This window comes from Tachysurus vachellii, chromosome 16 (assembly GCF_030014155.1).
Source record: "Tachysurus vachellii isolate PV-2020 chromosome 16, HZAU_Pvac_v1, whole genome shotgun sequence".
Taxonomy (NCBI): Eukaryota; Metazoa; Chordata; class Actinopteri; order Siluriformes; family Bagridae; genus Tachysurus; species Tachysurus vachellii.
Genome location: NC_083475.1, coordinates 12,411,585 through 12,438,829, shown reverse-complemented (window position 1 = coordinate 12,438,829; position 27,245 = coordinate 12,411,585). Strand labels below are relative to the sequence as shown.

Sequence of the window (27,245 nt, the reverse complement as noted above, 5' to 3'; positions counted from 1 at the left end):
TATACCACTGGCTAGCAGATACTGTGTTAGCCGATACCGTATCTGCTAGCCGATACCGTGACTGCTAGCCGATACTGTGTTAGCCGATACCGTATCTGCTAGCCGATACCGTGACTGCTAGCCGATACTGTCACTGCTAGCCGATACTGTCACTGTTAGCCGATACTATGACTGCTAACCGTTACTGTATCTGCTAGCAGTCACGGTATCGGCTAGCAGTCACAGTATCGGCTACCTGATACAGTAACGGTTAGCAGTCATAGTATCGGCTAACAGTGACAGTATCGGCTAGCAGTCACGGTATCGGCTAGCAGTCACGGTATCGGCTAGCAGATACGGTATCGGCTAACACAGTATCGGCTAGCAGATACAGTATCGGTTAGCAGTCATAGTATCGGCTAACAGTGACGGTATCGGCTAGCAGTCACAGTATCGGCTATGAGTTATAGTGTCGGCTAGCAGATACGGTATTGGCTAGCAGATACGGTATCGGCTAGCAGTCACGGTATCGGCTAGCAGTCACGGTATCGGCTAGCAGATACGGTATCGGCTAGCAGCCACGGTATCGGCTAGCAGTCACGGTATCGGCTAGCAGATACAGTATCGGTTAGCAGTCATAGTATCGGCTAGCAGATACGGTATCGGCTAGCAGATACGGTATCGGCTAGCAGATACGGTATCGGCTAGCAGATACGGTATCGGCTAGCAGTCACGGTATCGGCTAGCAGATACAGTAACGGTTAGCAGTCATGGTATCGGCTAGCAGTGACGGTATCGGCTAGCAGTGACGGTATCGGCTAGCAGTGACGGTATCGGCTAGCAGTGACGGTATCGGCTAGCAGTCACGGTATCGGCTAACACAGTATCGGCTAGCAGATACAGTATCGGTTAGCAGTCATAGTATCGGCTAACAGTGACGGTATCAGCTAGCAGTCACAGTATCGGCTATGAGTTATAGTGTCGGCTAGCAGATACGGTATTGGCTAGCAGATATAGTATCGGCTAGCAGTCATATTATCGGCTAGCAGTCACGGTATCGGCTAGCAGTCCAGTATCGGCTAGCAGTCACAGTATCGGCTAGCAGTCACAGTATCGGTTAGCAGTCATAGTATCGGTTAGCAGTCATAGTATCGGTTAGCAGTCATAGTATCGGCTAACAGTGACAGTATCGGCTAGCAGATACAGTATCGGCTAGCAGATATAGTATAGTATCGGCTAGGAGATACAGTATCAGCTAGCAGATATAGTATCGGCTAGCAGTTATAGAATCAGCATTTCCTGCACACTCACAACACCCTGTTCATGTTTTCTGAATTAAATGTGTAAAATTACAGTGGAAAGGCTGCTCTGTATCTTATCTGTCTGTCTTGCGGCTCCTATTTATAGTCCTCCGTGCAACTTATTGTTTCTGTCCACTCTGCTAATCTTCCATTCACAGACGATTAAACATAACAATTATGTTTACACTGTCAATAGAGGGAGAGGGCTAACGCTAATTTAAAACTGTCTATCTAGCATCACTCATTTTGATTACCAATTAGAATGTAATGTACATAATGACAAAAGTACTTATTTTTCTGAGATTAACTCATTCAGCTTTAGTAACCACTTTTCCTGGTCAGACTTGATGCAGGGCTGTCAAGTGTCACGTCTTTTCTCACGCTCTCCTGCCACACATCGTATTTCTCACACAGAAATACTTTTAGACTATTTATCATATATTTAATATGCCGCAGCACCCAAAATGCTGGGGTGGTTGGAGATGTCACGCTTGCCTGTCTTCAAAACTTGAGAGCCCTGTTGATGTAAACCGAGAGCCTATTCAAGGAACACTGGATGCTAAACAGGCAGACTGCAAGAGAGCAGTTCATGGCAGACCACTATGCACACACACCCTTTCACACACTCATTCATACACAGGGGCAGTTTAGGCAAGCCAGTCTAAAGGGATTTAGGATATGAGAGGAAAGTGGAGAACCTAGTGCATGGTGACATTTCAAGAAGTTTAAACTTTACCTGATACCATAAAAATAAATGTTTTACTGAAAGTTGAATGAAGTTGTTGTGGAAGCTTAAAACATTTAAAATATACTAAGGATACTATAAAAAAGGAGAAAAAAATAAAACAAATACTGAGCACAGAGTAATAAATAAAGTGCAGACTACAGTGGGGATGCAATACAGTGTAAATTCTGTACAGTAAAATACAATGGTGAGGTGAATCACAGAAAAATGGAAATATGTGCAAGAATAGACAGATATGATAGATGAACTGAAATGTGCAAAATAGACAAAATATGTAATAATAAACTACTGGCATAAAGGTGTGTCCATTAAAAGTAGTTCAGTCCAGTTTAGTAACCACAGGTCTTGAGGTTGCTGTCCAGCTGCTTCTGACTGAAATGTTAAGGAGGTCATCATCTCAGGATGCGTTACATCTGGAGATCTACAGTTAAGAATCTGATTTACCAAACAGAAGGTCAGAGGTTCAAGCCCCAGCACTGTCAAGCTGCTACAGTTGGGCCCTTGTGAAAGACCCTTAACCTTCGCTGCACCAGTGACACTGTATCATGGTTGACCCTGCACTCTGGCCCCAGCGTTCTAAAATGTGGGAAATAATGGCTCATCATTTAACAATCTCACTGCTGCATACAGTATTTTCCCACAATAAAATATTTATAGATGTAAAATGCTTCATCTAACATTTTACTAATAAAATAGCTATGATTGCTATTTTATTTATATATTATTTCATATTTTAACATAGACAAGTAGCTGTAATCCAAGTGCAATAATAGAGTAAGCACTCTGAAATGCACAAAATGTTCAATGGTGAACAATTCACAGATAACTTGTCTTCTTCTTCCAGGTTTTTGAGTCCTTCTGCTTATGACTAGAGTATGACACAACATTAATGGGATTAGCCTCCGGTGTTTTTCATGTGAAAGTAAAGCAAGAGAGGCATAGTTTAGGGTATATATTATATGATTGCTCATTCTAAAATTAGTTCATACCTAATAGCATTTTATATTGCCTAAAGATTTTTGACCAAAAAAAGTGTTAGCATTTAATTTGCTGAATCCTTAAGAAAGTCTGCTACATACAGTATATGTAGTTTCTTACTAAGAGAGGAAAAGTAATTTTAGAAATAGCTTTAGGTACTTTCTTGGTTTTCAGCTCTGTCTTGTGTAATTATGGGTAACACCAGCTCTAAAGTTAGCTCTGACCACCAATTTCACACTTCAAACATACAGTATAAGTGCATGGTTTTCAGTATCATTGTGAAGTTGCCTACATTCCGAGGCTTGTTTCTCTCCATTATCCATAAATGTGTCTGGTCCCTATACCTGTTTATTTGATTACTCTTTGGTTCTCGTCTTTCTTGTCTGATTGTGTTTGCCTTGCGCCTACTCTGCCATGTAATATTTTGACTATTGATCCTGTCAGTAAAACCCTCCTACATCCATTCTACATCCAAAAGCTTCCCCTGACTGCTGTTGATCTCTATCTGAAGTGTGTTTTAACTGGTTAGCATGCTCTATGGTGAAAACCCTGCCCTGGTGGATCTAATGACTTTGTCTCTTTTACTGCTTCAGTGAGACATTATGAGTCCTGTTCTTTTGCCTGGAGCTGCAATATAATGACAGTAACATAACATCTGAGTCCAAATCATGACATTCTCTAGCTTCCATGTCTTTACATCATCATGACGGTTTAACAGTGGGTCTGTTTCCCAGCATAGCTTTATTTGATAAGGCAGTTGATGAAGTGGTGCATGCTCATTGTTTAAAATATTGCACTGGATGATTGTAGACAACAAACATCTGCAGTGTCTTTTTTGAGTTTGGAAAGGCATTAAGGATCCCATTCAAGGGTTTTGGACTGAGCTACAAAAATCATCAAACACTGACCTAATGTGGCTTATTTATGGTGCATATAGCCAAAGCAAACTAATTCTGCCACCATACTGAAGGCTCTTTCATTTTACATAAACAAACATTCCTAATGTCAAGATGCACTGCCTATGACTGGCATTACTTTAGCATTAACACAGTTAATATGGGCTTTTTCACTGAAAGGTTATTTTTATTTGCAGTAAAATAACTCCAAGGAGAAACAAGATTTATAGACAACACACACACACACACACACACACACACACACACACACACACACACACACACACACACATATGTGTCTCTCATAGTCCGTAAACCGTTATACCCACTTTTCAGATACATTTGATTGGATGTAAATTAGAGATGTAAATATATTCTTACGTATACTTATGATACTATACAAAATACCAAAAGACTCATAGACCTAAAACACCATTTTTGAATGAGGTCCAGAAACACATAGAAGTATAACAAATATATATCTTGTTTCTTGTTCTGTTTCAGAGTGCAGAGTGTGATTAACTTATGTCTGTGTGTGTGTGCCTGTGTCTGTGTGTTTGTGTGTGTGACAGACGGAACCCTCTCCATTTCCACTTCATTACAGACTCCATCGCCCAGCAAATCCTGGCCTCCCTGTTCCACACCTGGATGGTTCCAGCTGTCCAAGTGGACTTTTATGATGCTGATGAATTGAAGGTGAGTCCAACCAATTACACTTTTTTGGTTAAACATTAATGGGCTATGCTTTGTCAATGATTGAAAACATGGTAGTGTGGCAGGTAGTGCTTCACAGATTCAAGATCTTCTAAATATTGTCTGTGTGAAGTATCTTTTCTTGGGATACTCCACTTTCCATTGACCTTTAAAAACATTCTTACAAAGATTATCTTCTGGGGTGTTTATGAGCAAGATACCTTCTGTTTCCCACCTTGCACCATGAGGTTGAGCCCTTGCCATTACTTAAAAAATGTATAAAAGTAATTAATTCTTTATTAATTTGATTGTGTAAAATCTTGGTATACCCGAGGTAGTTCGGATAAGCGGTAGAAGATGAATGAATGAATGAATGAATGAAAATCTTGGTATGCCTTTATGTGACAACATTTTTACTTAATTGCTAATGTATATGATAAATATTTTCTCTTTGTATCTGTGCTAGTCTGAGGTGTCGTGGATTCCTAACAAACATTACTCGGGTATCTATGGCCTGATGAAGCTGGTACTGACAAAGACGCTGCCATTAAACCTGCAGAAAGTCATCGTTCTGGATACTGACATCACCTTTGCCACAGACATCGCTGAGCTGTGGGCTGTCTTTCACAAATTCAAAGGTATTTTTTTACTTTTATCTACTCACTTTTTTCAGTGTTCTACATTCATTAGGTGCATCATTAGACCTGCTCTGTATTTGATTAAAAAAACATTTCACAGAAGATGAAAGCCTGTTTCTTATAACCGAGCTTATTTTAAAGTCCCCTTGCTCTAAACGTATACTACATTCAAAACAAAAACGAAAAATGTTCTTTTTTGTCCACCTAAACATTGTAGGGAAAAGTGGTAGTACACTTCATGCCAAGCAGCTAAGAGAGTTAAGCTGGCATTCGGGAAACCATGTAGAGCCTGGCAGGATTATGGAGGGAAATCATGGAGGGAACTCGGATCAGCCTGGCAGTCCTTCAAAAATTTCTTTAATGCTATTACCCCCTTGGCCATTTGCATGTACATCCTCATACATCATGTAGGAACCTTACAGCACTTAATTCTGCCAAATCTTCCTCACTACTACAGAGGAAAGATTGACAGATCAGTGTGTTAACAAAAAAAAAGAAGCTGGAGGAAATTATGGAAAGTAGAACGGAAAAAAAATTCATGAGCCATTGTTTAAGAGCAATCTTGTTTTCTGGTATCTGGATAAGTCTTTATTATTTGTCGTCTCAGCTTATTATTAGTCATTCTCATTATATTATCAGTAGCTATTATTCATTATTCAATATATTCAGGTAAAATAATAGGCAATGTATGTAGCTACTGTAAACTCTGAGGGCTACTGAAATGCAATTAGCCTTTCTACCGGGGCTGTTTCTCTTTAAATCTAAAGTGGTGTATACAGGATACCTTAAACTTACTCTAAAATGAATTTATCGTTCAATTACATACTTTTTTGTTTCAAAGGAACACAATATACCATTTACAGGTAAAAGATACATATTAAAGACAAAAAAGATACCATACTTAGTGACAAATAAAGTTACAGTTTGGTAGAGTTTATGAGAGTGAATATAAGCCTCAAACTAACAAAGGAACATGGGAGACTTGGAGTACAGGATTCATTCCACAAGCCAACAATGTTCCACTCCTGCTCTTGTTTTTACCCCCTGACAGAATAACCAGCTCGTGTGTGTATGTCTATTTCTCCAGAGGAGCTATTAACATAATCAGTGGAGTACTAGAGGGACTAGAGAGATTTTAGGCTGCATTTCTGCCCATTTTAGCTCATTAATAGTCTAATGAAACTGAAAATAGTGAAATCTATGCAGAGAGGGACTAAGTGAATAGCTTGCATTTTCATTTGCAATCAAGAATATAAAAGCGAATTGAAGTGACACTGAACTTTTTTTGATTTATACTTTTATAAAAAAGCTTGGTTAAAGTAATCTAACATGGGAAGTAGCACATGACCTACCAGCGCCACATAATCAGTTTGTTTATATTCTATTGACAAATGTAAAATCTGTGAAATAAAGCATGAACATGTCACATTTCTTATCTACACATCGTGTCATATACCTCATTAGAAGAAAAATATGAGCTACAAAATGTGCAAAAACAATAAATGCAGCACATTTGTAATGGCCCACTATATACTTGGAACCTTTGTTTGCACTGACACAGTACATCTGATAAAATTAGATTGGCAAGGATTTATTATAATAGTACATCTATGATCTGTGTAGTGAACCTTCAAATTTTTTGATCCTTATGAGGGTTTTTCTTTCAGACGTTATAATTTTTTTGATATGCCACACTAACTTTATATGAAATGTATGCCTTTAAGCTTCTTTAAACCAAACCCAGAGCCACTTATTCTGCCTCAAACAGTAACCTCTCTGGCCTTGAAATGGCTAATTAACTTTCTCTGTTAGCTTCTCTGCTTATTGATCCTCAAATCAACACTGTATTCACTAGAGGTCTGGCCTCTCAGACAAAAGCCAATACAGGCAATTTAGGGATTTATAACAGATACAAACAGTAAAACTTTCCACGCACAATTGACATTGCATCACAGGCGCATAAAACCTGAAACCATATTTAGGTTTCTGCCTGTTAGGGGCAGCTATTTATATCTCTATATAGAAAATCAACATAATGTATCACATGAATGTAATTATCAGAGTCTAAGCCCAAGGAGACCTCTATCAGTCTACTGCTGTAATAAAGAATATCTGCTGCTGACACACAATAATGATCAATGACAAGGTCATCACAGACAGTCAAACTCTTTTATCTAACTTTCCCTGAAGATTTCATTATAAGATTTATACAGTCAGCAGGTTTGTCTAATCTTATAAGGCTATATTCTGGCCATGCATTAAAAAATTAAAGTGATAGGGTCCTTGCTGTGAGAAATGATGCAGAAAGTTATGAGATTTGGTGTCTTGTGTCCTTGAAACCCTGAAGAATAAAATCTAACTAAAATCTCCCCCACCAGAAATACTAAATTCTAATAAGAGCCTCCAGGTATGAAAACTATACTTGGAGATCCTAAATGTTCTTTAGATCTCCATGAAACTGCAATGAATTTCTTCATAGATTGTCTGAGCAGATCTTCTGTTCACGAGACCATTACAGATATACATCTCATCAGTACAGTACATGAGAGTTTTGCCTAAAGCATATGGAAATAAGTACAGAGTAAGCAGTAAGGTGTGAATAATGGAACCTATTAAATAATCCATTTTGAAATTTGTGAGCAAACATTTTGAACTCATTACTCAGATTATTAAAAATGTCTGTCCATGAGATGTGAGCATTGCCTTTGAGCAAGTTATTAGTTCAAGCTCTTGTTTTTACAGTAAAAGAAAAAAAATAATCTAATGAATAATGCCTTTAAAATAGATGAAAACAGAGAGTTCATTCATTCATTCATCTTCTACCGCTTATCTGAACTATCTCAGGTCACGGGGAGCCTGTGCCTCAGGCGTCATTGGGCATCAAAGCAGGATACACCCTGTGCCAACCAGAGAGTATCAAACAGAGAGTTGATATTTTTTAATCCTTTATGCCGTCAGGTTAACTTTAGCATTAAATCTATTTTTAAGAAACAGTTACAGATCTTTACATTTACATTTTGTGCTCTGCATTTTAACACCAGAGTATACTGCTATAAGTTGTCTTTCAAAATGTGCAGAAAAAAAGGACAATCTTCTTTTCCCTTCAAAATAAAAAGATGAGCCAATCTAGGTGTAATTCTGGAATGACTGACAGTTACACAGGGGTTTTCATATGCCCCTCTTTTGATTTTCCTGTTTGAAAAAGGTGGCACCTTTGCTTTCTTCCAAGGTAAATGCAGAATGTGAAATACAATATAAAAAATGTGTCCAACCTGGTCGAAAATTGTAAGGAACAACACAATACTAATACTAATAACTAATATGATCAAAAACACTTCTCCTCCTTTCTGCACCCTATACAATGGGAGTATACATACAGTATATAGATGTTTTTACAATAAGCAACTGGCAACCATTCTTTAATGCTAGAGTGTAACTGAATAAGAAAACAGAATGATATCATGGGAGAAACTACTTCTACAAAAATCAGCAATTGCACCTTTCATTGTACATGTAGTATAGATTTCTTGGTAGTTAGACAGCTTCACATATAGTGTTAATGACTTACAGGTTACTGAACTGTACTGTATTACTAATCTGTACTTTATAGGTATATAAAGAAATCCCTGATAAAGTTTTATCCACCTTAAATGGAACACAATTTCGTTGAGGACAGATCCATATAAGGTTTTAATGACTACAATGCAATACAAGCTTTGATTGTCCAAGATTCTGTCTTTGTGTGTCTTTTCTCTCAGGTCAGCAGGTGCTTGGTCTAGTGGAGAATCAGAGTGACTGGTATTTAGGGAACCTGTGGAAGAACCATCGGCCGTGGCCAGCTCTAGGTCGAGGCTTCAACACTGGTAAGTATAAAAACTGATTTAATGTGTTTAAGGGGAAAATAAACATTTAAATGCAGTGACAACAATTAGTGTTACAAATACAAAATCTAGATATGAAAAATGTATGTTTCATACTATCCTAGTCTCAATCTCAGAGCTCTGGCTTGCAAGACTATGCAAAACCACATGCTTTCTGGGTTGTCACACATGGATCAGTTTTTTATGATATGGTATATTGTCAGTTCTTATATTTCACAAACACATTTCACTTCAGAAAAACAATATCTGAGGTCAGTCAAATGACCTCTTCTTGTTAAAGTTTATTGGTTGATTGGTGACTTATCAAGCAATGGAGCATGCCTACAAGAATTATTAAATTGCTTTATGCTTGTATTATTAAATTGCTTTATGCTATTTTAGAATCTAATGTTGCTACCATTCAATAACTTCCAGCTGGTGTTAAAAGCTGAGTTCCTCTTAACTTTTAACATTTTTCAAGTCCTAGAGCAGTTTAAGATATGTATGAGCACATAAATCTAAAATCTTTTGTTTGTATGAAATTTGAATTAACACATGCATATAAGGAAATATTTAATGAAACATTTAATTCGCATTTTGAATTCATGATATGGTGTGTGTGTGTGTGTGTGTGTGTGTTTGTGTTACAGGTGTAATTCTCCTGCTGTTGGATCGTTTGAGGAAGCTGAGATGGGAGCAGATGTGGAGACTGACAGCAGAGAGAGAGCTGATGAGCATGCTGTCTACATCACTAGCTGATCAGGTCCATACACATACACAGACACTTGGTGCAGCTAAACATATTATTTACATCAGGAATTTAACTGGTACTTAGAGCCTCTTTCCTGCTGTCCTTCGCTTCCTTTTAAGGCATGTTTATAATGCCAAAAGACATCAACTATGTGCTTGCTAATAAAGCATTCAGATTCTTCTATTCACTAAATAAAAAGAAGTAATGCATTGCTATTTATTGCTATAAAGATGTTAAAAGCCTATACTCTGTTCTGTCAGTCTTCTGCTATGTTCCTTCTGTCTACAAAGTCTCATCGGCTTGCCATTCACTACCCCATTCATCACTCTTTTATCACTTTCTACATTATCTGGATTATAGCCTTTAATGTAGCCAATTGAATATGTGAGTCTAAGTGATATGATGTCTGGAAAGGCTTTTGTACAGAGGCTTTTCATATTAAAAGAGACCAGTTCAATTCAGTAGTGTCCACAGATGTCTGAGGCTGTTTGTAGCTGATGGAATGTTAAGTGTTTTTTTTTTTTTCCAGGATATTTTCAATGCTGTCATCAAACAAAACCCTTTCCTGGTGCACCAGCTGCCATGTTTCTGGAACGTTCAGCTGTCTGATCACACACGCTCCGAAAAGTGCTACAGAGACGTATCTGACCTCAAGGTGAGGGACAAGTGAGATAAAAAAATATGTTTGTTAAAATGATGCCTTGTGCAGGAAATGCATAATTGCAAAATGCAAGACACCTTTTTTGCACTGGTTCATTTACAGTTCATGTCACTATTATTTCTAATATAATTGAATTTTTTTATTTATTTTTATGTTCTCAGTTGATTTGGAGGTGATTTCTTTCTTATATTTTCCTCGAATGGACTGTCAGTAAGCTTGGAAGTGTTAAAAATAAACATGACCGAAAGCAGCTTTCCAGAAATCATAATGTAGATAATCAATGAGCAAACCAGAGGTGACAGTGACAAAAAAATCTTTTTTACCGAAACATGACAACCTTGTTCAACAACCCAAGTCTCTTTTGGGTGAAAAGGATAGTGAGATTATATATCATTACAGATTAGGGTTGTAAAAGAAAAATTAAAGGCAAACAATACTGAGAGTGTTAAAAGGATAATGCATATTTTTTATAAAACTCCTGGGATAAGCTTGACAATTGTTGTAGCAGTTTCGGAAAGGTACTGTACATGTGGTGTGATCTACAGCAGCAGACAGTGCAAAAGCTCAAAGAACTCATAGTATCATGGTGAATCAGGCAGGTCCGGAGCGTGAGAGGATTCACAGGTGTAAAAAGGTGTCAATTATCAGACATTGGCTTCATTTCAGGCAGCAAGAAAAAATCTATGCCTAAACATGTTGGCTAATGAATAATAGATTTTTTTTGCTGTCTGAATGTCCAGGTGATCCACTGGAACTCTCCTAAGAAGCTGCGGGTAAAGAACAAGCATGTGGAGTTTTTCAGGAACCTTTATCTGACCTTTCTGGAGTACGACGGCAACCTGCTGAGGAGGGAGTTATTCGGCTGTCCGAGTGAAACCGACCACAATAGTGAGAATGTAGGTACATAGAATTACCCAAAAAGGTGGGAGATATACACTAAAAATGTCAAATCAGTGAAAAAAGATTTCAAGAAAGTAAATGTCATCTACAGAAATTATATACTATATATGTATGTATGTATGTATGTATGTATATATATATATATGTATGTATATATGTATGTATGTATGTATGTATGTATTGATTGGTTGATTGATTTTTTGGTTAATTCACTGATTGAACAGTTTTGGATCATAGGGGATCTCAATGAAAAAAATATACATTTCAGTGCTGTCTTATTAATATGTTTGTGGTGTTTCAGCTCCAGAAGACTCTACTGGAGCTTGATGAGGATGACCCATGTTATGAGTTCCGGAGAGAGCGCTTCACTGTGCATCGCACACACCTCTACTTCCTGCACTACGAGTACGAGGCCAGTGCAGACCAGACTGACGTTACGCTCGTGGCTCAGCTCTCCATGGACAGGTGAATGCAACATATTCACATTTTTAAACATCTGAAGTATTTTTATTTTGTGAACTTCTGATATTTCTGATATTTGGTTGAATAATTCCTTACCTATACCATATATTATTAAAACTTTTACAATACTACGCTTAGAATCTGAAACTCTGATGATATGGATGGATGGAGAAAATATAACAATGAATAACTGAACCATTTAATTACATACAGTACATACAAGGCGGTTGCCAAAACATTTAGTTCTCTGACAAACTGCAGGGTTTCTCAAAACAACAAGAGAAGGGAAGGTTAGCAGCAACAAAGTGCCTTTGCCCTTTTCACAAAGGCAAGGATTTGTCTCTGCCTTTGGTAAAGTATTTGGGCTTCAACTGCAGGGTGATAACACACTTCTGATAGTCTCTTAGTTTCAGCAAGCCCAAGGGAATTACCACTATGGTTGCCATCAACAGTCCTATAATCTGCAGCCTGAGATGGTATCATACATATTGGCTTGCTTGAATACGAATGGTGAATGAAATAATGTCCACTTCATGTTGGGGTGAGAGAGAAGCTAACATTCTTAATAAATCAAGCTCTTTTCAGAGTTTACCATGACACAGAGCATGATGATATGGGCCGGGAGGGTGGACATGTCATGAATTGCCTGCTCCATAGTGGGGGTGCATAGGACTCGAAATATGGCAATGGAATAGAAGATACAGGATCAGTTGCATACATCTTGAAAACATCCATGGCAGTAGAGAGAGCCAGAATGGTATAACTTTGTATTAGAATGCCAGTCTTTGGCACATCTCAAAAAGAAATAGAAAAATGTAACGTTTCAATCCACCCACTAGTTCTGTGGTTGCATGGCATGAATTACATCTCACAATTTAAACATATTGATGGTGAGGGCCTGGTAAATGTTTGATGTGATTGGAAATGTTTTTTGTTTAGCCTGGTAAAATATCCCACAGCCAGCCCCTGGGTGTGTGGGGCCCTTTGATGGTGGGTGTTGCTCAGAACCCAACCTTCAGAGTAAATATGAAGCACTCTGTTGGTGTCATGCAAGCCGTGTTGGAATGCAGAACTTGGTTGTGGTAATCTGAAGCAAGGTGTCAGTGGTTTGTTTGGTCCGCAGATTTTGTGATTTTGAAGCATTCACTATCTCTTGCAGGGCCATTCTGGCACACATCTAGGAAAGCAAAGTGTGCTATCTACACTGTTTTGGACTGCTAGCATTGTGTAAAAAAGGTGTTCAGTGAGAATATTGTGATTAAATATATGTAACTATATGAAACTAGAGGCACCCATACTGTAACTACTATTAGTAGATGAGCTGCTAAGGGTTTTAATATGCATTTAAATGCAATAACTAAGGGCTCCAGAAAATGCTATGTTATATTTAGGTGAAATATCACATTAAGACTATGATGGTCATAAAATGATTTCTTTAAAATATACCTTAATGGAATACGTCTTCATTACTTTTAAGTCATTTGAATTTTTATAGTCCTCTAAATTTACCCTTGGCCTTTGTTTTCGTAAATACCATTTTACTAGTTTGTAGTGGGATTAAAATAAAAACAGTGTTAAAACAGGAAAAAATAAATTGTGATGCAATGTTGTTTAAATCCTGGTGGTTGAAGAATCCCCTCAGTGGCAAAGCAGGTCCTTTGTACCTTAACAAATGCCTTTTTTGCTATTTGCATGCCTTAGGCTGCAGATGCTAGAGGCCATCTGTAAACACTGGGAAGGACCCATCAGTCTGGCTCTCTACCTGTCTGATGCTGAGGCACAGCAATTCCTGCGTTATGCCCAGGGTTCTGAGGTACTCATGAGCAGAAGCAATGTGGGATACCATATCGTCTACAAAGAGGGTCAGTTCTACCCTGTCAACCTGTTGCGCAATGTTGCCATGAAACAAGTCAGCACACCTTATATGTTCCTGTCTGACATCGACTTCCTGCCAATGTACGGACTCTACGAATACCTCAGGTAATATGATCCTTAAAGTTTTTAATATAGTACCTTTAAAATGGCACGTGTTTATTATGTTCCAACTATCCAATCACCTTATCTAAGCACCTGTGTGATATGATCTAGACCAAAACTAAAATGACTTGGACTCTTTTGTGGGCTACAGTATGTACAATCTAATCCAAGTATATTGTTTGTCTTGCAGGAGATCTGTAGTACAGCTGGACATGGCTCACACTAAAAAAGCTCTGGTGGTGCCTGCATTTGAGACACTGCGATATCGGCTGTCCTTTCCCAAATCCAAGGCTGAGCTTCTGTCCCAGCTGGACATGGGCACCCTCTTTACCTTCAGGTGAAAAAAATTTAAGAAATTGAGAAATGTGTATGCGTAATTGAGTATTTAGTGTCATCAGATCAGACAGCATACATCTAGTTCAAAAGGTACATCAGTACTTACAATGAGAAACATTTTCCATAAGTTAACTTATGCAGGTGTTAATTTTTTTTGTAAAGCCTATTCAGTTTATAAAAAAATGCCTGTTCATTTCTCTTAAGCTGCCAGTTTTTTCTTGCACAGAATTTGCTGAGAAGTTTTTTTCTATTTTATTTAGACTACTGCCCTTAAAGCCTTAAATTTACAATGGGTTGGTAGAAAATGCATTCTAAGCTGGTTGCTTTTTTCTTTACCATCAGCTGCAGTATGATTTAACAAAAGCAAGAGACAATTTATAAATAAGCCAATGAAAAAAGACTACTACACTATACATTATATGGCCAAAGGTTTGTGGACACCATTACACCCATACTCTTTTCCATACACCACTTTTTTTGGGGCATGGCTGTGTAAATATGATCATCCATCCACAAGAGCATTAATGAGGTCGAGGAGTGTTGTTGGGCAAGAAGTCTCCAGTTCATCCCAGAGGTGTTCAGTGGGGTTGAGGTCAGAACTCTTTTGAGGCCACTTGAATTCTTTCACACCAACCTCAGCAAACCATGGGTTAATGGATCCCACATTGTGCACAGGGCAATGTCATGATGGGACATGTTTGGGACTCTTAGTTTCAGTGAAGTGAAATTCTACACCATACCAAATCATCCCATACAATTGTGTGCTTTTAACTTCGTGACAACAGTTTGGGAAAGATCCACATATGGGTGTGGACATATAAAGTATAAATGAGAAGTACTCATATAGCTGTTTGCATTAGTCCAAGTGAGATCTTACTTTGTGCTAGTATAGAGTCAGATTAGAGGCACATGCCAGCTGTCAATACAGACTGGTTTTCAGAAACAAATGAGGAGAAAGTTGAACATGCTTTAAAAACTCAGATGATGCTGTAGACATTTCATCCCCCATCCATCATTAAGCTAGGATTCTAGCGTCATTAGGCTGTATTGTCAGTTAAGCAGTGCTTTATCCACAAAACAGTGTAACATGATACACAGTGTTATTTGTTTTGTGCATTTGATTGCACCAGTATATTTATTTACATAGAAGAGTAGTCTAAAAGAGCACTGAAGATAGAAATATAACTTGGAGTTTTTGCATCGCAGTTAACTGAAATTTAGCAATGTTGAAAAGCTTTTTTGCTTTTAAATTTCCCTTAATGTGTACATGAGATATTGGCTATTTTACAATGCTTTCAATTTACTATTTAAATCCGAAGAATTAATAAAAATAATGCTAATGTTTTTGTTAATACATTCTACTGTCCTATAAAGAAAATCTACACCCATTTTACAGAATAAGCTGAGCAAGCAATTATCTGCTATAGTTCCAGCTCACTTTAAATAACATTATATTTTACATTTACATTGAAGGCTTTTGGGGTGCCCTTATCCAGATTGACTTATAGGAGTTCTTTGAGGTCTCTATTGTTGTGGTCTCTAAATACATCCTAATCCTGGTTCACTAGTGAACTGAATCTAATGACTAAGTCTTCTTAGGGAGGTTACTGTAGTAGAAAAAAAAAATTGAAATAAAAAATGCCTAATTAAGTACTAATGAAGAGGTAGATCTTTGTAATATGGAGTCAGCCAGTGACACCAGTACCTAGACATCAGACCAGAAAATACATTGATGCATGCCTTCCTTGTGCACTAATAGATGGTGGGTCCAACTGAGCAGTGTTAGAGGGTAAGAAGGAATGGGCTGCACTGCAGGGTGTAAAAAGTACTGTAATATAGATAGATGCTGGTCCATTTTTGTCTTTGTATGCAAGCATCATTGTTCTAATCTGATGTGGGCAGCTACAGAAAGCTGGTGAAGGGATCAATGTGGTGGTATGAGAAAACATGGGAAGGTTAAAAACAAGTCATGCAGCTGCATTCTGGATCAGTTGCAGAGGTCAAATGGTACTCAGAGGCAGAACTGAGAGAAGCATGTTGCATTTGTTCAGTCTCAAAATGACAAGGGACTGAACACGCACATGAGTGACCTCTGTGGAAAGAAATGGAGAAATCCTTGTGATGTTGTACAAAGGAAATTGGCATGAGCATGTCAGATTAGCTTTGTGAGATGAGAAAAAATGATTGTCCATGGTTACCCCAAGGTTGCCTGCTGTGACAAAAAGTAAGATCTGAGAGTTGAGAGAAGATGAAATCAAATCAAGATTAGGATTTGGGGATTTATCTTCTGGGATGAACCACAGTTCAGTTTTGCTTGGATTAATTTCAACTGATGAGCTGAATGAGATGAATGAGATGTTTGCCAAGTCGTACATAAATATCTGAGGTAGGAAAGAAGGGAAAGAGTTGAGGGTCATTTGCATAGCAGTGTTATGAAAACCCATGTGAGAATATGACCTCACATGGGAGAACAGATAAGGACCAAGCATGGAGTCTTGTGGGATTCCAGTGGAGAGAGTCTGCATTGAGCAGATTTGATATTTCCTGCCATGTTACCTGATAGAACCATTTCTATGCTCATGAAGATGGACAAATGAATTTTGTGGTCAAGGATGATGAGCACTGGAGATGATCTAGTGGCATGGAGCTTCTCAGTTATGGTCACAGGTGCAGATTTTATAGAATGTGTTGCGTTAAAGCAAGATTGTGTAGAATGTTGGAGATTTTTCTGGGTGAGATAGAGAGACAAAAGATTGTAGTCTGTGCATTTGAGGATTTTAGAAAGAAATAAGAAACTTTTCTTAGGGATCCAGAGTAGGTTTCTTAAGGATGGGAATAACCCTAGCTGTCTTGAATGTCTTTGGTACCTGATCAAATGGAACCATTAATGATAACAGACAGGTAAGGGTAGTAGTAGGATGTCTTGTGAATTGGTCTGGAACATTAAGGTAGGGACTCATCTGGCAGGTAATTTGCAAGATGACTTGTAAGATCTCTTCTGTAGATTGAGGGGGAAAAATCGTCAGAGAAAGACAAAGTTAATCTTGTGTAGGAGTCCGGGTAGGAGAGACAGGAGTATTTGTCACAATATCTGTGTTTGAGTTGAGTCAGTAGGTCAGTTGTGGGCTACTTTATATTTATTACTCTCCATTACTCTCCATGTTCAACTCTCCAAATAGTCTATATGTGCCCTGTTTTCTAATCCAAGAATAACATGAATGCATGATGAATTTAGTAGCCATCTATAGTTTTGTATCTGGGGCAAGTCCTTGAAGACTTGGGCTCAGAACATCTTCACTTATGAGCACACAGTGTGATTTATGGTCTCTGCATTCATATGAAAGTCAATTGACACAACTTAGCTGAGCTGGTCTATTTTTAAATGCGTTGAATTTTTAAAGGTTAAATGTGTCTTTTATGTTTTTATTAATGCTTTATCAAGCTTATTGTAATTTTACAACTTTCTTTACAAGTTTTACAAGTGTTTTTCTTTTTTTATCTTGAAGTCTTTCTTTCTCCCTTTTTTCAGGTACCATGTATGGACAAAGGGTCATGCTCCAACCAACTTCGCAAAATGGCGGACAGCCACAACGCCGTACAGAGTGCAGTGGGAGGCTGATTTTGAGCCATATGTGATGGTGAGGAGGGACAGTCCAGAATATGACCGCAGATTTGTGGGATTCGGCTGGAACAAAGTGGCTCACATTATGGAGTTAGATGCACAGGTATAATTCAGGAGTAAACTGAACTGTCTGTCTCTGGGTAATATGGGTAATACTGTATATTTAGATGACAAACAAATTTATCTAAAGATTTTAATGCTCATAAAGAAGCAACTGAGCTTTAATCTGATGTATTAATGTGAACTAATTAACTTCACAAATAACAAAAACTAATATCCATGTGATGTGTTTAATGTAATACATTATAGGATACAGCATACACTGAATTTAAGGATCTTTTACTGCTTTTATCCACAACAAATTCTGTATTTAAGAGAGCATTAAATCAATAAACCCATCATACTGTATATCTACATATAAAGCCTACATAATATTCATTCATTAATTCATTCATCTTCTACCGCTTATCCGAACTACCTCGGGTCACGGGGAGCCTGTGCCTATCTCAGGCGTTATCGGGCATCAAGGCAGGATACACCCTGGACGGAGTGCCAACCCATCGCAGGGCACACACACACTCTCATTCACTCACACAATCACACACTAGGAACAATTTTCCAGAGATGCCAATCAACCTACCATGCATGTCTTTGGACCGGGGGAGGAAACCGGAGTACCCGGAGGAAACCCCCGAGGCACGGGAAGAACATGCAAACTCCACACACTACATAATATTAAATACTAAAAAAAACTAATGATCTCCACTAATGATCTTACATTACTTGTATGGACATACAGTATATGGGCTAAAGAATTGTGGTGAATTTATTTGTTTCTTCTACACAAACTTAATTATTATTGTTATTTTATTTTATTATTTATTATTTTTTTAAGGATCCAGATCTCATAGCTATTGATTTCTGATTTGAAATCACTATATTTATTATACCTTTATAATATTATTATAATTATTATATATATTATAATTATAATATATTATTACTGTGCAATAATAATATACCTATTATTATAACTATACTTTTTTGGGGAAAACTGCATACTTCTGCTTTCAGTATATTGATTTAATTAAATAACTATCATGCCAGAACTATGAAAAAAACCTTTTGTCGTTTTGACTTTCAACAACATCTTACACGAAACCTATATTGACATGTTGTGTGTTGGTACATTGTTTTCAAGGCTTATACAGTTGAATGACTAATTTATTTTTAAATTACAATTCTGTTTCCTTTGTAGGAATACGAGTTTGTGGTTCTACCCAATGCCTACATGATCCACATGCCTCACGCACCGAGCTTCGACATCACCAAGTTCCGCTCCAATGAGCAGTACCGTGTTTGTCTCAAGACTCTTAAAGAGGAGTTTCAGCAGAACATGTCCCGCCGCTACGGATTCGCTGCACTTAAATACATGACTGCAGAAAATAACAGCTAGCACCTCTGCCATACTGAAATTCTGCATGTGAGATGGAGAGAACCACTTTAGAGTAACATAAAAAAAAATGGCAGAAATGGACAGTAATAAGTGATGGAAAGTAAGCGGACAGTAGTAAATGATGAAATCTTCAAATCACAGAGCGGCTGGTACGCTCATAAAAAACAGACTTTAGACGGACAAGTAAATTAATTTCCATAAGTCCCCACAGTGCTACAACTCTGGCTAGATAGATGTTAATCCTGCAAATTTCAACCTTTGAAATGTATATTTTTTCTAGGTTTTTCCTATTTTTGCCTCAGCACAAATTTATGGTAGCAAAAACCTTTTTTGTTTTATATTTCTTTTAGGGAGTCATGATTAAGGTTTTTTTTTTTGAAAGATTTAAATACATTGTTGTTTTCCAAATATCACCTTAATTATTAGACAAAGTATTTTCCAGGGTATTAAAAATGCATTATATGTGCAATTACTTTAGTATGAACTACACTGGAATAGATGAAAAGATTTTGGCTCCAAAATTAGCTATGCATTTAAGAGAAAAATGCCTAAATACACAGCTATAGATTCAACATCAACTGCCAAGAAAGACAGCAAAAAGTATTTAGAAGCCTTAGAATGGAAATATGATTCATTGCTTTATCGAAAAATGTCACTGAAGTAAGTAACTGTGAAATAAAACCAATGAACATGCAACAAATAGAAAAGAAACAGACAGATCTTTATATTCCTTTTGATAATTAAGATTATTCCAGATAATCAATCTTTAATCTTTTCTCCATAATATCATGCTGTACTGTTGTATACTATGATGAAAACAATGTTGTGGCAATAGCGAAGAGCTGCAAGCGGTTCCTCTGAGCCAGTGAAAATCCCAGAACAATATTGTTAAAATGAATATGTCTATTTTGATAATAAAAAAATCTTAATAATTTGTTTTTATCTTCTTGATCTGATCTGTACTGGCTGTATAAATCTGAGTCACTAAAATTAAGACAGTGGTCTGTGGTTTAAGTGACTGACACAAACTCATTCACTACTTGTCTTTCATGTACACTTATGTCAAGGTGCATGACTCCATAAAGAAAATACATTTGCCCCTTTTATTAGTCAGGCTTTTTATAATAGGCAAAGTTGAAGAACTGTTCATGGGCTGAAAGACTTTACTTCTTTAACACTTTAACAAGACACAGGATTTATTTATTGTGTGTCATTCAACAAGGCCAGAGGCTATGGGTCTGAGCAGTGAAAAGTGAAAGCTGGATGACAGTATTTATTTAATTATACAGCATGATTCATGAAGTATTGTGTCTCCCTTATTGGCTATTGAGTTGGCAGTATATAAGTTGGAAAAGGCAACTTATGAGCTTTTATGATAAGTGAATACAGTGAAAGGATGTTCATTCCCTTGTTACCAGTTATGCCACTTTCTTAAGTTCATTTTGATGGCCAACACTTCCAGGTGCCTGAGTGTTTATCTCTTATGTAATATTTTTAAACAATTAAATGCAGTGGATTTAATTCATTAAATGTATCCACTTTGGGGCATTTAAGAGGTGAGGAGGCAATATTATAACAAAATAAATATATTATGGTAATGAGTGCATTTTTTTCAGACCTGGACATTTATGCATTGTGTATTTGTAGTCATGGCAACCCAAGAACCATGAGGTGGTTGGGAGATTTCATCATGAAGGGAAGTCCCCTATACATAGGGGAACTTTTTATCGAGTGAACGTCCATTCACAGACTGCTTTGCCATCCAGAATCTGAGCATTATTTGGATAGGTTATTTCACAGGTTGTAACAGATTCTTGAGCAAATGAGCTTTATTAGATTCAAGCGTCATTTCTGGCTGATCCTGAGCATGATGAAGACAGGATGTACTGTCTGAATGATGAAGCACAACTTGTTTGCAGAAAGATGGCCATTTTGAGCACTTGCTGGTAGATCAATTGCTGGAGAATTACTGATGTTATATTTATTCAAGATTTGTGTTTGCCAGTTTGAGAATAATTGAGTCCCTGTGCTGATTTGTCAACCTCTGCAACTCTGGTCATAATGGCAGATTATCAATTATACCATCAGCACTAACCTCTTTTTCTCCCTTCCCCTATCATCACAAAGTCCATCTCACCGTCCTCTTAGGAATATTTTTCTTTAGTGTCTACATCTCCATCACATTCTTTGCAGGTCCTAATTCTACATCCTGCCTCTACTAACTCGTCTCAGTGTCAGTACAGAGCCTTCTACAAGCAAGATGAACAGAGGAAGGATATAACACTGAGGCATAAATGGCATGTTTGATATGTCATCAGGTTCAGGTTCATTTGCATAGAATATTGAATAGTATTTGAGGTGATAATGATATTAAAACTTGCTTAATACATGTTAATACTTTCTTTTACGATAATAAGTCTTTTATGATCAATGAAAGATTCACACAATCCATCTGTATTTACAAACTTCGTTTACATAGTGTTTTTCACATCGGCTAGCATCTTATCTGTAAAGATTTTTCTCAAACTTTACGTTACCTCAGTGTTTAGATAGAGATTAGAACAGCTTGGAAACAAGGTTCTCATATTTAGGGATATACAGACTTGTGCACAGCACACATCTATTTAGACAACACAGCATGAGCATATTAGGTCACTGGTGCCTCGGACAATTTTGTTCTCATTTGCTGTCTTTGTAAAGAAATGTGTGAGGAGTCATTTCCCCTCACTTTGTTTCTTTTTGTTGCTATCCTCATTTTTGTTTGGATGTTCACAAATATTCACATGACTGCCTCTGTCTACTGAGTCCACACTCTCTCACAGCCAATTAGCGTTTGGAATTGCTCCTAGACAACCAATCAAATCATGCAAATTGCATGTATATTGTGCTCAAGGGAGCTTTGAGCAAAGACTTGTGCCAGAGCTTGTCAAAGAGGTGAGATCCAAACAGAGTTGTAGTGCAGGCATGGTACACATAGGAATTACTAATAATAGCTTGAGAGTCTTAGTATCCAAATCATATGTACAAATTCACCTCTGCGCCTCTTCCCCCATCTTGCAATGCCCCTGGTGGCAACTGTTGCAATCTGTGTTTTTACATACTCTATTTCTTTTAATATCATACAGTATTCACTGAGAGTTAAGCTGAAACATATATCAAAATGGAAATGTATACTATGGACAGTGTTGATACACGTCTCTGAAACCTGGAGATTCTTATGTGTGAGGCAATTCTTTACAAAGCTTTATTGGAAATATTTCATGTTTTACACAGATATGAGGAAGCTATTCTTCCTGTTCATGTTTCTTTTGGCAAAACATCATTGGTCTATTCATCATTCATGATTACATAAAGAATAGACATTAATTAAGTGTTATCTAAAGAGCTACCCATAGGCAATGTGGATCTCAAGCATGTGGTATGATAAAAATGTGCTTGTTTCTCCTACTCCCTAAGGTCTTACTCGGTGTATTGTCCCTGATAAGCCACAATGAATCCTTTACTATGAGAGAGGGTTTCTGACAGAATGAAAACAATAATAATATATATTTTATTTATAGCTGTACAGAAGCGCTTTTCTGGAGCAAATTAGAAACCACCTTTCTCCAGCTCAACCTTACTCAATCCAAAGTTATTAATGCAATAAACTAGCTAATGTTATGAACAAAGAATCTAATAATAACATAAACAATGCACAGTAACATGTTCCACGATACCTCCAGATTCCCTCAATTAATATTAAGTAGCTAATTCATTTTAATACCAGTATCAGTATCCATGACTACCAAAAAGCTTTCCCCAGTGAAGAAATTGATAAATCCTGATTGAGGAATGTTTTACAGCATGCGTTAAGCCATTACATTATATATATATATATATATATATATATATATATATATATATATATATAGTATTCTACTACACCAAACTAAACTAAAACCTGACAAAAAGAAAGCAATGTGAAATCCAGCTTTCAACTCAGGTAGGCAGGGCTGCCAAATTTGTTCCACCTTTGTGCATCACCAGTTTCACTAATAATCTCGTTAACAACAGAGAAATTTTAATTAGTAAAAGCAGTTGTTGATTAGTTGAAAAGTGATTGCACACTTACAATAGAGATCGAAAGCCACTGTGGCCCAGAATTTTCAATACTCTCATCTAACACTACAAATTAATACATGCAATTCAATACATAACAGTGAGTACTTCTTTGTTTACTTGTCATAGTAAACACCACATTCTCACTTGCCTACCTGTCATTCACACTTTTAAATCTGACATGGTTTCATTCGAACAGTTAATAGTCTCTGACAGAAAATATGTACAGTTTATGGGTCTTATAATAGCTCCCAAATCAGATGGCTGCCTCTGTTGCTTGGTAACTCCAAAGTGATGTTGATGGCATAATTACCACCCTGTGTTAATCCAGCTGAAATGTGACTCCTTTAGCAACAATGAGGTTTTGGATATTATGTTGAATGAATAGCCAAATTCCTAAATTATACTATATGTATATTTTCATACAGTATTTGGATCACAAATATTTCAGCAGACCAAAAATCACCAACTTGAAAAAAGTAATTGCACCCTGAAAATCACAATTATTGTAAGTAGCACTTCTACTGGAATGTTTTCATATAACTGTAAACTAATTAAAATCATAACATACATTGCAAATTGTAATCACTGACTAATAGCAGAAGTTGTAAAAGGAACAGAATACTCACTGATTTATTTCCTATACAGTCGAATGCAAAGTTTCGGAACCCCTGACAATTTCCATGATTTTCATTTATAAATATTTGGGTGGGGGGGGCACGGTGGCTTAGTGGTTAGCACGTTCGCCTCACACCTCCAGGGTCGGGGTTCGATTCCCGCCTCCACCTTGTGTGTGTGGAGTTTGCATGTTCTCCCCGTGCCTCGGGGGTTTCCTCCGGGTACTCCGGTTTCCTCCCCCAGTCCAAAGACATGCATGGTAGGTTGATTGGCATCTCTGGAAAAATTGTCCGTAGTGTGTGATTGTGTGAGTGAATGAGAGAGTGTGTGTGCCCTGCGATGGGTTGGCGCTCCGTCCAGGGTGTATCCTGCCTTGGTGCCCAGTGACGCCTGAGATAGGCACAGGCTCCCCGTGACCCGAGTAGTTCGGATAAGCGGTAGAAGATGAATGAATGAATGAATGAATATTTGGGTGTTTGGATCAGCAGTTTCATTTTGATCTATCAAATAACTGAAGGACACAGTAATATTTCAGTAGTGAAATGAGGTTTATTGAATTAACACAAAATGTGTAAGATGCATCAAAACAAAATTAGGCAGGAGCATAAATTTGGGCACCCCAACAGAAAAATCACATCAATATTTAGTAGAGCCTCCTTTAGTAGAAATAGATTCCCAGTACCAGCACTGGCCACACAGCCCCACAGCATGATGGAACTTCCAGATTTTACTGTGGGTAGCAAGTGTTTTTCTTGGAATGCTGTGTTCTTTTGCCACCATGCATAACACCCCTTGTTATGACCAAATAACTTTTTTAAGTTTCATCACTCCACAGCAGCTTATTCCAAAATGAAGCTGGCTTGTCCAAATGTGCGTTTGCATACCTCAAGCGACTCCGTTTGTGCCATGTGTGCAGAAAAGTCATCTTTCGCATCATTCTCCCGTATAGCTTCACCTTGTGCAAAGTGCGCCAAATTGTTGAACGATGCAGTGACACCATCTGCAGCAAGTTGATGTTGTAGGTCTTTGGAGGTGGTCTGTGGGCTGTTTTTGACCGTTCTAACCATCCTTCGCATTTGCCTCTCCAATATTTTACGCAGCCTGCCACTTCTGGCCTTAACAAAATCTGTGCCTGTGGTCTTTCATTTGCTCACTATGTTCCTCACAGTGGACACTGACAGCTTATATCGCTACGATAACTTTTTGTAGCCTTCCTCTAAACCATAATGTTGAACAATCTTTGTTTTCAGGTCATTTGAGAGTTGTTTTGAGGCCTCCATGTTGCCACTCTTCAGAGGAGAGTCAAAGAGAACAAAAACTTGCAGTTGGCCACCTTAAATACCTTTTCTCATGATTGGATGCACCTGTCTATGAAGTTCAAGGGTTAATGAGCCACCAAACCAATTGTGTGTTCCAATTAATCAGTGCTAAGTAGTTACAGGTATTCAAATCAACAAAATGGCAGGGGTGCCCAAATTTATGCACCTGTCTAATTTCGTTTTGATGTTGCACATTTTCTGTTAATCCAATAAACCTCATTTCACTACTGAAATATTACTGTGTCCTTCACTTATTTGATAGATGAAAATGAAATTGCTGATCCAAACACAAAATATTTATAAATGAAAATCATGGAAATTGTCAGGGGTTCCTAAACTTTTGCATACCACTGTAAGTGCACAACCAGTTGTGATCTATTCCCTTGCACACCATGCTACTGTCCAGGCTCAAATGTGAACAAATTGAGCCTCACATTTCTGCAAATGAACTCCACTAATTTCATATTGATAACAGAATATAGGTAATTATCTGTACTTTGCAGGAACATAGATTGCACCTCAGAAAAAGACAGAAATTTGTCACAAGGTTATCTCACATTAAATTTAGTGTAACTGTGCTTCACTCTCTTGTGTGAATGCAGACACATGCTGAGAACTTTCTGACCATATGACATAGGATTTGATATAGATATAGGTTCCTCCCTAAAGAACCTTGCAGGCCATGTCCATAGGATACACAAGTTCACCCCTGACTCATCTGACCACCAACACATGCAATACAAGCTTGTTGCTAAGTCATGAACTTCTCCCACTTATCATTCTCATATGATCATTAGCCAAAAGGCAGTTTTTAGTCATATTCAGTTTAGTGTGGTAACTGACTTACTCCTCTCAGCTAGTTTGCAATAAAGTTATGAACCCCCAATAGATAGATAGATAGATAGATAGATAGATAGATAGATAGATAGATAGATTTTTTTATTTTTTTTTTTATTTATCTTAAAAAATGATTTAAAATATGAAGAAATACTTAAGTAAACAAATTACACAAAGTACATTAGTGATCATCCGGCACCGATCAATTGTTTAAAAATATTATGCTGAGTCACTTGTATCAGTACTTGCTTGTTTCTGGCTAAATGTTGTACTTTCACAATTACTATTTATGAATTACTTTTAGTACAGTAAAGAAAATTTGCACTGCTAAGTATAGACTTTGCTTATATACTTAAGACTGTTTCATGAATGATTCATAGCCTCAAGGATTATGGCACAAGGGTATTTTATTATGATCCCTTTCATGTACCCTGAGACAGATGAGATTTGCTGTAGTAAATCCCTATTTTAAAGGGGCCAAGGCCCCTCTCTCTCTATTACCCCTGACTCTCTTGGAACACAAGCTGTCCTAATGTCCAGAGTAATAAATTATACCATTCCCTACTGTTCCTAACAGCTTTCTCTGACTTATGACCATGTGATGTCTGGCAACCAGTGCATTGTTCTGTTCTTAGATGAGCTGTATGGTGGCACACAGTCACAGTATAGACAAACTGACTGGCTCTTTAAAACTTCTGTCAGGTGTCATCTTGTGTGACTTTACAAACATAACCCAATAAAACTATACAAGTAAAATGAAATTGAATATACAAAATGTCCAGTGGTATATATGAATGTAGCAGCTATCTTGAGCATGTAGGAGAGATGTGTCCCAAATGTCATAAATCATTTATTATTTCAAAGCCCACAAGGATACCAGTGAACCTGCTGTGAATGGTTTTGAAACCATTCTTGTAACTCGACTATCACAGAAGAATTCTGCAAAGAATTTTTTTAGACAGCCTCAAGCAATGCTAAGCTTCAATTGGATCATTTAAGTCCAATTGTGGTTTTGACTGTTTGACTATATTTGTGGTCAATGATTCAGTTACAGTCTTTGTGGAATTTCACATGGGTTTTGCATGCACATACACAGATGTATATAATAAACATGGTTG

At 37.5% G+C, this 27,245-nt stretch overlaps 1 protein-coding gene across 1 annotated transcript in view; it reads left to right on the top strand.

Annotated features, from left to right (window-relative positions):
* Nucleotides 1-19,617, top strand: part of LOC132859030 (xylosyl- and glucuronyltransferase LARGE1-like) — a 44,973-nt gene extending 25,356 nt beyond the window's left edge. Inside the window, exons 5-15 of the mRNA XM_060889593.1 lie at nt 4,472-4,595; nt 5,059-5,230; nt 8,989-9,093; nt 9,741-9,853; nt 10,371-10,496; nt 11,243-11,398; nt 11,704-11,867; nt 13,566-13,844; nt 14,032-14,178; nt 17,707-17,902; nt 19,058-19,617. Coding sequence (XP_060745576.1) covers nt 4,472-4,595; nt 5,059-5,230; nt 8,989-9,093; nt 9,741-9,853; nt 10,371-10,496; nt 11,243-11,398; nt 11,704-11,867; nt 13,566-13,844; nt 14,032-14,178; nt 17,707-17,902; nt 19,058-19,255 — 1,780 coding nt within the window. The 3' untranslated portion in view covers nt 19,256-19,617. The remainder of the gene's footprint in view (nt 1-4,471; nt 4,596-5,058; nt 5,231-8,988; nt 9,094-9,740; nt 9,854-10,370; nt 10,497-11,242; nt 11,399-11,703; nt 11,868-13,565; nt 13,845-14,031; nt 14,179-17,706; nt 17,903-19,057) is intronic.
* The last annotated feature ends 7,628 nt before the right edge of the window (nt 19,618-27,245 follow it).